At 45.3% G+C, this 12,238-nt stretch overlaps 1 protein-coding gene across 9 annotated transcripts in view; it reads left to right on the top strand.

The window, feature by feature from the left end:
* The window catches only part of MAP2K4 (mitogen-activated protein kinase kinase 4), a 102,517-nt gene that overhangs the window by 72,419 nt on the left and 17,860 nt on the right, over window positions 1-12,238 (top strand). For 7 of the 9 annotated variants that reach the window (XM_068655306.1, XM_068655307.1, XM_068655308.1 and 4 more), the window contains 3 exons: window positions 3,065-3,184; window positions 5,282-5,333; window positions 5,785-5,912. In XM_068655306.1, coding sequence (XP_068511407.1) covers window positions 3,065-3,184; window positions 5,282-5,333; window positions 5,785-5,912 — 300 coding nt within the window. Of the gene's footprint in view, window positions 1-3,064; window positions 3,185-5,281; window positions 5,334-5,784; window positions 5,913-12,167 lie in introns of all 9 variants that reach the window. The other 2 variants (XR_011088819.1, XM_068655313.1) reach the window with 1 other exon arrangement.

The raw sequence follows: 12,238 nt of genomic DNA on the forward strand, positions 1-12,238 counted from the left end.
ATGCCTACAAGAAGTGCGTTAGTACCTGGTAATTTAGTACCTGAAAAGGACTAAAATATAGTTCTTTGGAAGAATAGCTATGGCTGGAAGAGAAAAAATGTTTCCTTTGTCATTTTCTAATCAGAAATCAACCTGAAAATCAACCTGACCTGGAAGCATAAATTGAAGATAAACTTCTGTTAAGATAGTTTTGTCTTCGCAATTCAAGGTGAAGCAGAACTTTCTCATGCACATCAGCATTTCTCTGTATAATTTGCTAAGAAAGGGGCTGGATGACAAGTATGTAGTTGCTCCTGCCAGTCTTCCTCTTTGTTCCCAGTAAAATTCATCAACTTTGCTTCTAGGTAAGTCCTTTCAAGTCTCAGGAAGAGATGAAAACTTGTAGGATTTTCAGTCTCATCACCAGTCTTAATGAAACTGCGTAATCGAAAAGCTGTCATCTTTCTTCACTGATCTTGCTGACAGGAACTCACGTTGATCAGGTAGATTTTAATATTACCAGATCAATAAATGCTCCCATTCAGGATTTCTATATCATTCTATGGTACTTCAAGACAGCAACTAAACCATCTCTTGATTTTTTTCCCTTTGGTGCTTTTGATCATGAGTAGTTTGTATTGTGATTACACACGAACATGTTTGAGTGCTCAGTCACACACACATTGCAACCCTGCAGGCATACAAAGTATGCTGTGAAGCTTTTGTTATGGACACAGCTCTGATAACCTTGCTTGTTGTTTCACTTCAGTTTGCTTTTCCTGTACAAACATGATCCCATTGTAACCTGGGCAACTGAAGACACTGACGTATTAGTGCGATGGGACACAAACGTGAGGCTGCAGGTGGTCGGTATTATTCTGGCATTCTTGAATGAATCCAGTTCCCTATAGTCTTGGCACAGCAGCATGGGAGTATAGCACATTACCAATTTTTTAATGCAAAGCTGGTCAAAATAGAAGCAATGTCTTCAACAAACTTGCAGGCAGTAGAACTAAGTCTGTATTTGCTTTCGCTGTGGATAGTTTGTAGTGGTCTGGTGTGGTTCCAATTTCACCTGATTCGTGTGCATCCACTTACCTTTTCTTAGCCGCTCTTGATGATACGTGCCATAGCTGCAGTCTGCATTTGTTTGTAGTGTTGAAAAGTTTTTTTTTTTTTTGCATGTGTTACCTAATTTAATTTCTGCAGTTTAAATCGGATCAAGTTCTCATCCAAATCCATCCATTCCAACCTTTATCCAGCAGCCTGAGATCTCCTTTCTCCATGTCTCTCTCTGTGACTGGCTCATGTCAGTCACTTGAAACACCAGTTGTGTCCTCTTCCACTGTGCTGCATTTGCCTCTCTCTGGGCAGTGTCTCAGCCTCTGTGTTCAGCACAGTGCTTGTTTGATCAGTGTCTTTTTCTTTGTTTCAGGTGAAATGCTTGTTCTCTGGGCTCAGGCTTGTACCAGCCATTTCCATTGGGTGGGCGATGAACTGATACCACCTTTGCTGGCCCCTTCTGTTCCCAAAAAACCAAGTGCTTGGACTGGAGTCAGGCCTTGGTGGATGCTGTTCATTCCTCGGTGTGTGTTCATGGTGTCCAGGAGGTCATTCTGAGTGGGCACAACCCCCCTTTTTGGCTTTAAGACACATGGCTCTGCAAGCTTTTTTAATCTGAGTACAGCTTGAGAATTGCTCTTGGCTGACATGAGCACCGGCAGATTGCTTCAGACAGAAGTGACTGGAGGTGCACGGGATGGGAGCACGGGGCTTTGCTGCACTGCCAGAATGCCTATACTCTCTCTCTCTCTCTCTCTCTCTTTTTTTTTTCCTAATTTAATTTCCATGTATGTACTTTTTGCATGTTTGTGTTTTTGTTCTTGAGGGGAAAAAATCTACCTTCTGCAGTACAAGGAGGCTTCTCCTCTATTTCTTACCTCCTGTATTCCAGGAATATGCAACTAAGTCACCACCAGGCAGAAGTCACCGCCAGGCAGGCACCCAGTGCTCTGAGCCACCCAGGCAGCCGGGGCAGTGCTGCCTGCGGGAGCTACTGCTCTTCACACAAGTGTTTTGGATGGTGCCTAACCAGAATGAGACAACCAGACTGGCCAACCGTCTTTTCCACTCTACTTTTGACAGCTAACGTGGTTTTAACACTGATTGTGATACAGCCTGTAGAAGATAAGAATGTGTAATTTCTGGGGAGGGTGGCTGTAGTTCTGGTGATTTCCTAGCAATGAAGCATTGCATGAAGTGCATTATACTCTATAGAAACAAGTCATACCAAGCATTCAGTTGTCCTTTACTGGAGTTAAAATGTTCAAAAATGTGAAATTTTAGATCAATCCGTGGCTAAGCCATTTATCACCATATACTAGATACATACTATGACAAAAGATGAAATCCTTCTATATATCATCTCTGTGGGAATCCATTTCTTCTCCCCAGCAAATCTGTCATGAGCAAGTTGATTCACAGATCTCAGGAGAGAGTTTCATAAACATGTTACCCTCCTATGATTGTTTAGCTTAACAGAGATATGTCTTACAATTTTCTGCATTTAACTTAACTGCAAGATATAAATCAACAACCCCCCCCACACACACCTTCTTAAATCTATTTTCTTTTTCTCTTGCTCAGATCATACCTCAAAATGTGGTATGAAATGTTCTCTGACCCATGCAGAGTTGTCATAAACTGCAAGGGTCTTTTTTCAATCTTACTGTGCATGGTTGTATCTCACTGTGCCATCAGCGTTTTTGAGAGCCAGGCAGTTTTTGAGACTTTGATTCATTTAGGTTCAGGCATCTGAATTGTAATGTCAGGTCTGATCTTGTTGGTTAGATTTCTCTGCTGGTAAATGGAGTGGAGGAAAGGTACGTATTGGTGTTACTCTTCCATTGCTCTCAATGACTAATTCAGACTTGCTGCTGAAATGGCTGAAATTAATCAAGGTGAAATCTATCCTTCCTGTCAAATGCAGGTTGCTGTTTGTGTTTTATTGGATTCAAGGGATGCTCTCTGGGCTTTTGTTTCTCATTTAAGCTTGTCAGTTACAATGATTCTTTTCTTTTTCCAGGGTGACTGTTGGATCTGTATGGAGCTCATGTCTACCTCGTTTGATAAGTTTTACAAATATGTATATAGTGTATTAGATGATGTTATTCCAGAAGAAATCCTAGGAAAAATCACTTTAGCTGTGAGTATTTTGTTAAACTTTTTTTTTTTTAAAGCTGATTTGAAATATTCAGATCTCTCTTACTTGCTTGTAAAAAAACAAAAACAAAAACAAAAAAACTGCTTGATATGTATGCAGTACAACTTCTGCTGTTATATCGTATCACAGTTTTAACGAACCTTGAGAGTATTCTAATTTTAGCATGACATAACGCATGATAGAGAAGCAAGTCCTGGCATCTGTAATCTGTATGCAGAGGCCCCAGAATTTCTATTCAGAGCCCCAGAAATTTGGGAAGGATTGTTTGCTGACTGTGGGCAGGAGGGGGCAGCTCTGTAGTGGGGCAGCTTGTGCCTCTGCTGCAGGCTCATAGCTTGTGGCACTGAAATGGCGTGGGGATGTCAGCAAAACCTTGTCAAATGACATGACTTGCCTTTCCAGACAGCCTTCCTGTAACAGCGGGAGGGCTAGGGCACTGACAGGTCCTGAGCACACCGTGAGCCCTGTGTTTGGGAGGGGCTGTCAAGGAGCTGCATCTGCATGTAGTCCTTTTGTTATCCTGCAATGCTGCTCAGCAGGACCATGGGTGGCAGGAGCCAGGTGCCAGACAGAGGTGGCTTTCCTGGAAGCTAGGTGCAGTTTATCTCATCCCAAGGATTTATCTAAAATCAATGAACTGTCTCCCCATCTCACGTTTGTAAAGGGAAAAAGGGGTTGAGCATAGCCAGGAGAGGTGAACCCCACTAAGCTTGTAGGAGTAGGTTTCTGGTCTAAGTTGCATGCACTCTCTCTGAAGTCAGTGGGAAGAGGTTAGTGTCTCTGTATAGGAGCCGGGTTCCTATCTCATGGCACTTCAGATGGTCAAGTGAAATGAGGTGAGTCTGATCCCAAGTATCTGAGCACACCCCTGCTCCATCGAGGCCGTTGTCTCCCCAAGGTCCTCTGGCATTGGATTGTTTCATGTTCTGTGTATGTATATTCCTCCAGTAGTGAAGCGAAGGAATTATTTTCTAAGTGAGGGTACCTTTAAGAAGCCCTTAAGAATTATACTTAGCTCTGCCAAAATGAACCCTTGGTTGTCTAAACACAAGGGTAAGTTTTGGCCCTGCAAAAAAAAAGTTTTTGGTCTTGGATTGTGGACAAAAGGGTGTTGAAAGGTATCCTGAAACTTCTGTCCTGCTGCTGCCCCTGAAACTCTGTCACGTCCATTGGATCTCTGGTAAACTGAGCCACTCCAGTCCAGAGAAATCTCTTGTGGCATTGAGCAAAGGCTCTTAAAATGCAGGTGGCTTCTTCAGCAGGTAGAGAACATGATTGTTGTTTTCTTCATCTTAACCTGGAAGTCCTGGTTCATTAAAAAATTTTATCACAGAGGCTGCCAAAGTTTTTAATTATGTAAATGCTTGAACACAGGGTTGTGTGAGCAGGAAGGAGTGTGCACATTGGAAAATGCAAGCAGGAAGGGGAAGATTTTCATTGCTAGACTTTGTCTTCCCACAACTTTGCAGAACTTAGCAGCTCAACATGAACATCCAATTGCCATCATGATTAAGACAATCTTTTGGCCATATATTTCAGTGTTTTATTCAATAGAAGTGAAATTAATTAATGTTGATCTTTCAGCTGTTTTCTTTTGTTGTGTTTTTTAATTATCTTATATACCAGGCTCTCTGAATATCTTTTCCACTTGATGGTGAGTGGGTGAATCAGAACAGCCTTATCTGCTGCTCCTTACGCCACTGACATGAGGAGCTGCTGCTCAGCCAGTGGAATGGGAACAGCAGAATAGGACATTTATTATTTACTGGAAGAGTACAGCGTAGGGCTTGAAATAAGTTCTTACTGAAGATAATTAATATCCGAAATTGCTTAACTTCATCTCTTGCTTCTGTCTTCCAACGTGTGATCTTTCAAGGTTACAAATGTTTTACTTAACCACTTCCCCTATTTTCTGTCACCTCTTTGCAGGAAAAAATATGAGAAAAATGTTTTAATCATCTATTTACAGCATTGATGTCTTTTCATATTTAATGTTTTTCCCCTCTTCTTGGAACTCCCAATAATTTAATAATCACAGGAATCTTATGACGCTTGCTTATTTCTGTATTTCTTTCCTAGACTGTGAAAGCACTAAACCACTTAAAAGAAAACTTGAAAATCATTCACAGAGGTAAGTTTGTATCTTTTCTTCTTGCCTACCAAAATAATTACAAGAATTTTAATCAGCCTTTGCATCAAGTCAAAATGTAACTTGCATGGGTACTGCCACAGGTGTGAGCATTGGAAAGCAAACAGATTCTGCACAGGTGGTGGCTGTTTCCCTGCTCCTCCAACCTATGTTTTTGCATACCAAGCAGTGGTCAGACTGTTGTAGTGGTATTTGAGGGTTGTTGGGTGTCTGCCTTTACCTCTGAGCCCACAACCTGTTTGGGGCAGGCTCCATCTCCTGCTGCTGCTGCTGATCGGAACCTGAGGTGATGAGCATGCCACGTTGTTTCCTGCCTGTCCCATGCCAAGGCCGTGCACAGCATTCGCTACTGGTGCTGATTCTGTGCAGCTGCTGCTTTTGAAATTGAAACATCAGGCCATGACTTAACAGTTTAAATTTCTTTCCCTTACAGATATCAAACCTTCCAATATTCTTCTGGACAGAAATGGAAATATTAAACTCTGTGACTTCGGCATTAGTGGACAGCTTGTAGACTCCATTGCCAAAACACGGGATGCAGGGTGCCGACCATACATGGCGGTGAGTGGGATGTGTGAGGTTGCTGGCATGCTCATATGCAGGTTACTATCCCCCTTCATCAAGCCTAGCACAGCATGACTGACCAAAGTACTAGCTTGGTTCAAATGGGGTAAACACTCTCTTACCAGAAGAAACCAAACTCTAGAGTAAGCGCTGTTGCTGGCAGTGTCAGCAAAAACATCCAGGCAGTGGCAAAGCAACCAAATTCCCTTTTATTTTTTTTTAGCTGGGTTCTTCTGCTGCTGCCAATGCTGCAGTTGCACTGGAACAGAGAGCATTTCTGTATCTTGCAGAGGCACCCATTCGTACTCCAAAAAACAGCACAGTACAGAGGGGAAGGCAGTGCAATTTGGGTGTGAGGATTTCTTAGTCTTCAAGAAATCCATTTATTATGGTAAGATTATATCATAGCAGTGATTGCAGAGTAAAATCTTTCAGAATTATAGTGATTTTTGAAATCCACTTTATTTCCAAAGCATGCCATAACTTAATTCCAGGAAAATGTAATTCTGGAGAGTAGCAGTAGCGGAACAGCAGCATGGAAATTGTTTGGTCTGAGCTATGGCTCCTGTGAGTCTGTCCTGCTTGCTTCCCTCCATCTCCCAGCGATAAAAACTGTGGTTGTGATTTTGAAAGCTGTCTGAGGATTCAAATACTTCTGTACATCTGGCTGTTTTGAAAATGCATTTTTGGGTTTCACCTGAGCTGAATTTTGAGGAGTGGCTTGTGTCTGAGCTGTTTATCTGCTGGTGCAAATATAACTATTTCCAGTGACTGTTTAACTCTGATTGCTCTACCTTATGTCTCAATATGCTAAAAAAAAATGCTATGTTTTCTGGAATTGAACTTTGGCAGCGGTAGTTAAGACAACTTAAAAGGTAGAGAGATTTTTATTTTTTATTTTATGGTGCACATCTGGTGTAGGTAACTGCTCTCCTATGGCTTTTCCTGGCACACCATGGTCAGATAAAACCCGTTTGCCCTGATTCTGATCTGTGCAAACAGAGTCAGAGCTCTTGAGCTTCGGTCTTTTCTGTTCACTGTCCTTGTAGTGAATCTAGTTACTCAGTATTCCAGCTGGATGGAAAAGTACCGATGCGTTCTGTTGTTGGAAACCACTGCTGTGGCACAACAAAGCATGTGCAAGTTCCAGAACTACCTAACTTGGTGACATGGGGCACTTTGTTTAAATAAAGACCTGGAGGGTCTGGAGAGAGGACAGGGGCGTCTCCTCTCTGAGTACTTTTGGCAACTGTATGGAGGTCTATGCAGAGAAGAGGATCAATTGGAGTTGCACAGTCAATTGTGTTCATGGGGAATATGATTCTAAGGGCAGAAGCAGAGAGTAGTGCTCCAGGATGGGACTGGAGCCAGTGCAGAGGCTGTGATAACCTGCTCTGAGGATGAGTATTCACCCCTCATCCTGTGGGCAGTTCTGGTAGCATTGCTTAATGGAGTTAGGAATGCTGTTGACTTTTCCCTATCCTCTGAGGTGTGCATCAGTTCTGTAAATACAGGTCTTGAAAACTTGTTCTCCCCTTTTCCCTCACAAATTCAGTGGACTATAATTGCAGGTATTAATATTCCCACTTTTTCTTAAAACCATGGGTAGGTGGTTAGTTTTGTATAGACTGTTGGTTTAGTCACTACATGACAATTACTAGTTTGTTTGTAAATAGCCGTGCTTCTTCATTTCCCTTGGGACTTCGGTGGGTGGTTGATAACATCTTAATTTTCCTCCTTGTCCATATGCACTGTGTTCTTTGTGCACCTCTGTCACCAGCTCCAGACTGGGTTGCACTTTTCAACAAGTAAAAATGTTTCAAGTCAGTTTGTGTTTGTAAGAGCCTTAGCATGGTATACAGTTTGTGGGATGAGCCAGCAGCTGGCACCTGGTGTGGGAGACTGCTGGCCTCTTCTCTTCTCTGCAGACACAGTGACTCCTCTCTAAGTACATGCGCATTTCCATGTACCAGGAAGCCTTGGAAATGGGGAGATGTCCCCAGCAGGCAGATGCAACTGCCAGTTCTCTTATCTACACCAGCAAAAACTGATGGCTGTAGTGGTGCTGGCTATACCTGGGAGTAAGTCAGGCCAGTCACGCTCCTTTCAAAGGGAAAGTAATTGGCTTTAGTGCAAAATAGGTAAAGGCTACTGTAGTACCACAGGGTAACTGCATTCAGACAAGACAGGTCTAATAATGGCTGCTGGATGATACTCTGTGATGATGAGTACGTTGCTCTGCAAGGGCTCCTTGGCACTTGCAGAGTAAGAATTACTTGCAGTAATTCTTGTAGTATGAGCACTTGCCCATCTAAGGAACCTGATAACACCATGCTCACTGGAGCCGGGTCTCCATGTAGGCATTTATAACAACATTGGATGTCTCCCAGTTTGGCTGGGAGCAGTCTGATCAGGCAGTAGGAGCCACATCCAGATACTAAGCAAATTCTTTGTGTTTTAACCAAAATTGTTAGAGCTGTCACAGAAAGCAGCATGTCAACCTTGGAGCTGCCAGTTCTGGAAAAATTGTTTTGCTTTTGACTTTAAATTCCATGTGACATTGCATTGAAATAACAAGCCTTGTGTTCTCTGAAAGAAAGAAAGACTGGAGCCTCCCTGTTGTCACAGGATAGCAGGACTGCCCCCAAGGACAGCTCAGGCTGTTTGTGTGGACAGCATGATGCTGAGTTCTCCCAAGACCCGTGCTGGTGCCAGCACTGTGGACTTGCTCTAGGTGAGGTTTCACAGTGCGGTCATGCCAGCCTTACAAGCTTTTACCAGCAGGGGAGAGGTGGCTTTTGGGTATTTCCTGGTCCTCCTGACTGCTGCTCCTGCTTCTCTTCTGCTACATTGCTCTTCTGAGCCATGGAGAGCCAGTTCAAGGATTAGTAGTTATAAAGCAGACCTTATAAGAAAGGAGACAGAATATTTCTTATGCAGTTGGTTTGTTGAGAAGATGCAGAGCCTGAATGGTGGCACAAAGGAGGATAGAGGAGGGTGTTTGTGGGAAAGCAGAGCCTGACTGCCCTGTCAGTGGTGAGCAGCTCTTGGTCAACTTCACTCTGCTGCAAGATCAGTCCCCTCTGGTCTGGTCCTTCAGCTTTGTTCCCAGAGCAGCAGCGCCTGAAGATTTTATCAAGTAGCCCTGCCTCCCTGGTGGGACCTGCATTATCTGCTAGTGCAGCTGATGGTTCTGATTTGGGCCGGAGGAGGAGACTTTAAGTGCCATGTTGAAGCTGACAGTCTGGGGCTTTTCACCTACTTTTCACCTTGATGTTCAAGAGATCCCAATTTTTGTGTCAGAGGGGAGTGATGAGACAAAACTGGAAGCAGCTATGGAGGTGAGGATCATGACAGTGGGTGGTCAGATGTCCTGCCCTGTCCTGCTTCTCTGGGACCTCTCTCAGGACAGAGACATGACTGTCTCATGAATGTCCTCTGTCCCTCAGGTCTTCTTCCCAGGTCTCCTGGAGCTGCCCTGTGCCAGCTGTGGCTGAGTGGTGGCACCCCGTGTTGCTTCTCCCACCCTTCCCAAGCTATTGAATTGAGGGCCGTGCACAGAGCTGCGTGGTAAGGGGTATACAGAGCAGCCTTCTTGGTGCTAATGCTTGTCCCAGCAACAGTGCTTCTGCTTGTCCCGCATGTGCATGGTTAGATGGTAAGCGCAAAACCCAAGCGCTGCGGTGCCACTGCAGAGCAGCACACAGGATGTGCTGCTGTCCTCACTCTCCTGTGGGAAAGGTGGGCGTCACTGCTGGGGCTGGCCTCTGTGTCCAGGAGGGCCTGCGTCCCCACCTTTGGATGGATCGTACAGAGTTTGGCCATGCACAGAAAACGAAGAATTCCTGAGACAGGCAACAAAGCTGTCTCTGTGCCACGCTCCCTGAGCCTCCCTGTGGATGTGGAAGGAGAAGCTGTGGGGATGGAGCAGCTTGGGGCAGAACCTGTTCACCTGGGCAGAGCTCAAGCAGAAGCCTGCATTTCAGCTTTTCATTCCTGACCCAGTGCCAAGGTTTTCATCGGGCTTGGTCATTCATTTAACTGAACAGGCAGCCTGTTGGTTTGACTTCATGCAGCTAAAGTCCTTTTGGATGCTCGAACTGTGCTGTGTGTTGTTTTTTTTTTTTTTTTTTTTTTAATCTGAAACTCGGCACCCAGCCACAATTTTTATGACTGAGAAAGCAGATTTGAAGGGAAACTGTGAGACATGTGGCACCGTCCCTCTGCACACAGCACAGGCTGGTTCCACACTGCTCTAAGCGTAGCAAATGCCTGGGAAGATGCCTAAGCTCTGAGCGCAGCTCTCTGAGCTCATGTGCTGCTGATGTCACCCACATCCTTCAGTGGTTTTGGCTGAGAACATGCCTCTGCTTACTCATTCATAAGCTAAAATTGTCCGTGAGGTTCACCCAGTGTGGGACTTCTCCTGTCCAAACTTAGCTCCTTACATCATGCGGTGCAGAGCCTGTGTGGAGCAGCCTCCACTGCGGAACTGAGCCCACGTTCTTTATCCTCAGATAAAAGACAGAGCTTTATTCTCTGTCCTGCAAGGGTTACAGCTTGAAGGACTTCCCACCTCGACCCTTCAGCTGCTCATCTGCACAGGCAATTGGTTTACCCATGTTAATACCTGGGTAAATGTGCTAGCACCTGTGTAAGCAAATCAGTTGGCCAGGATGTGAGTTTCATGGAGGAGAATATTGAAAAGGAAAAGGTAATTTTGGCTATCAGGATTTACATGGAAAGTGCTTAAAAAACAGGTTTGGGAGATCTTTGCCCTTGGAAGGCATCAGAGGTTGCTGAGTGGAGCTTGTGTCATCAAGCCAAGAGGAGGCAGGAGACAGTCTGATCCATGTTCCTGGCTGGTGAGCACAGCTGGAAACAGCGGACAGCTTCTGCTCTGCGTAGGGCATGGCTGGCTGGGCTGGCCCCAGAGTAGCTCCCTACTGTCTTGTTTAGCCATAGGAAAGGCTGATTCAAAGCCACACATAGGAAGACACGATCAGTGGAGCAGTGAAGCTGCAGAGAGGTATGGGTCTGGCTCCTCAGGGTGGGGTCGGGCGTGGGCAGGGGCAGCGAAGGGAGAAAGAAGGATTACACAGCTCCCAGCTCTGTAGGTGTGCTTCTCTCATTGTCCCTGAGCTGTTTGGTTCTTGCTGCTTGTGTGGTTGAGGCTGGCAAGGCGCCCTATTCAGGAGTGCCATGGGGATAGTGCAGGAAGTCTCTCCACTCCAGTGCTGATCCTCTTCCTACTGAGAGCACGGCACTAGCTGAGGGGCTGTGAGATGTGGTTGAGAGCACCAGGCTACCCCAGAGATTCCCTTGGCACTGAGGTCTGGGCATAGCCAAGTCCAGCCATCACTTTCTCCACCTGTTCCCTGCTGCAGTGTCACCCTGGGCAGTGGAGCAGGCAGGACACAAGGGCAGTGTGTCCTCCGGGGTGTTGCTGGAGCTGGGCACACAGCCTCCACCCTGCATGTCTGCAGTGCTTTGAGCCCTCAGAGGCTGACCATTCTTCAGTGTTGTCTCTGAAAAATGGCACATGGAGAGGCAAGCAGGGCTTGGCATTGCTTCCCGGAGCGTGCAGTTCAGCTGGGCATTGACAGGGTTGGGCACATGGACCAGGGTTGGAGGGTCCCAGCTCCTGGAGCTGTGGCAGGCCATGGCCTTCAGTTCAATTTTTGACTGAGGTATATATTTCATTCTGTCTTGTCGTAGGTTTTAGGCCATTTTTCTGAGATTGCTTTCAATCTGAAATAGTAGCTTGAATCTTATGAAGTCCTCCATGTCTTGGCTGCACAGAGAGGGGGCACAAGTCCATTTGTGACACTGGCATCAGCCTGCAATGTTCCTCTAAGTCTGTTCATTTAGTACCAGACACTCCAGAACTTGTGGAGTGCAAAAGCTCCTGATTTCCCATAGTATGAGAAGGATCAAGGTTAGAGCTAGTGGTGAGGGCGCTGCTCTCCAGGTGGAAATTTTCATGGATAGTGAGAGCAGAAGTTGAGCTGACTGAATGCAGATGGGGAATCCTCTCGATCCTGCACTCACACCAACAGGTTCTGGTTGAATGGAGGAGATCTTTTAGAGAGACAAACTAGATCGTAAGGCTCAAGTTGGTCGTGACTCCAGTCTGAGTAACCACACAATGCTGATGACCATCTGCATTTTGTTGAACTTGATTTCTGGTTCAAATGTCCGTAACTTCATCTCTGAACACTACCTCTTGTCTCCCTCTTCTACTGCTTAAAGTGTCCTCCAGGATCAGAAGTCTTCCCGTTGCTTTCTGCTGGACTCCTCTTCTTTCCTGCATATGCTCAAAG

The sequence above is a fragment of the Anas acuta genome, chromosome 18, assembly GCF_963932015.1.
Source record: "Anas acuta chromosome 18, bAnaAcu1.1, whole genome shotgun sequence".
NCBI classification, from domain to species: domain Eukaryota; kingdom Metazoa; phylum Chordata; class Aves; order Anseriformes; family Anatidae; genus Anas; species Anas acuta.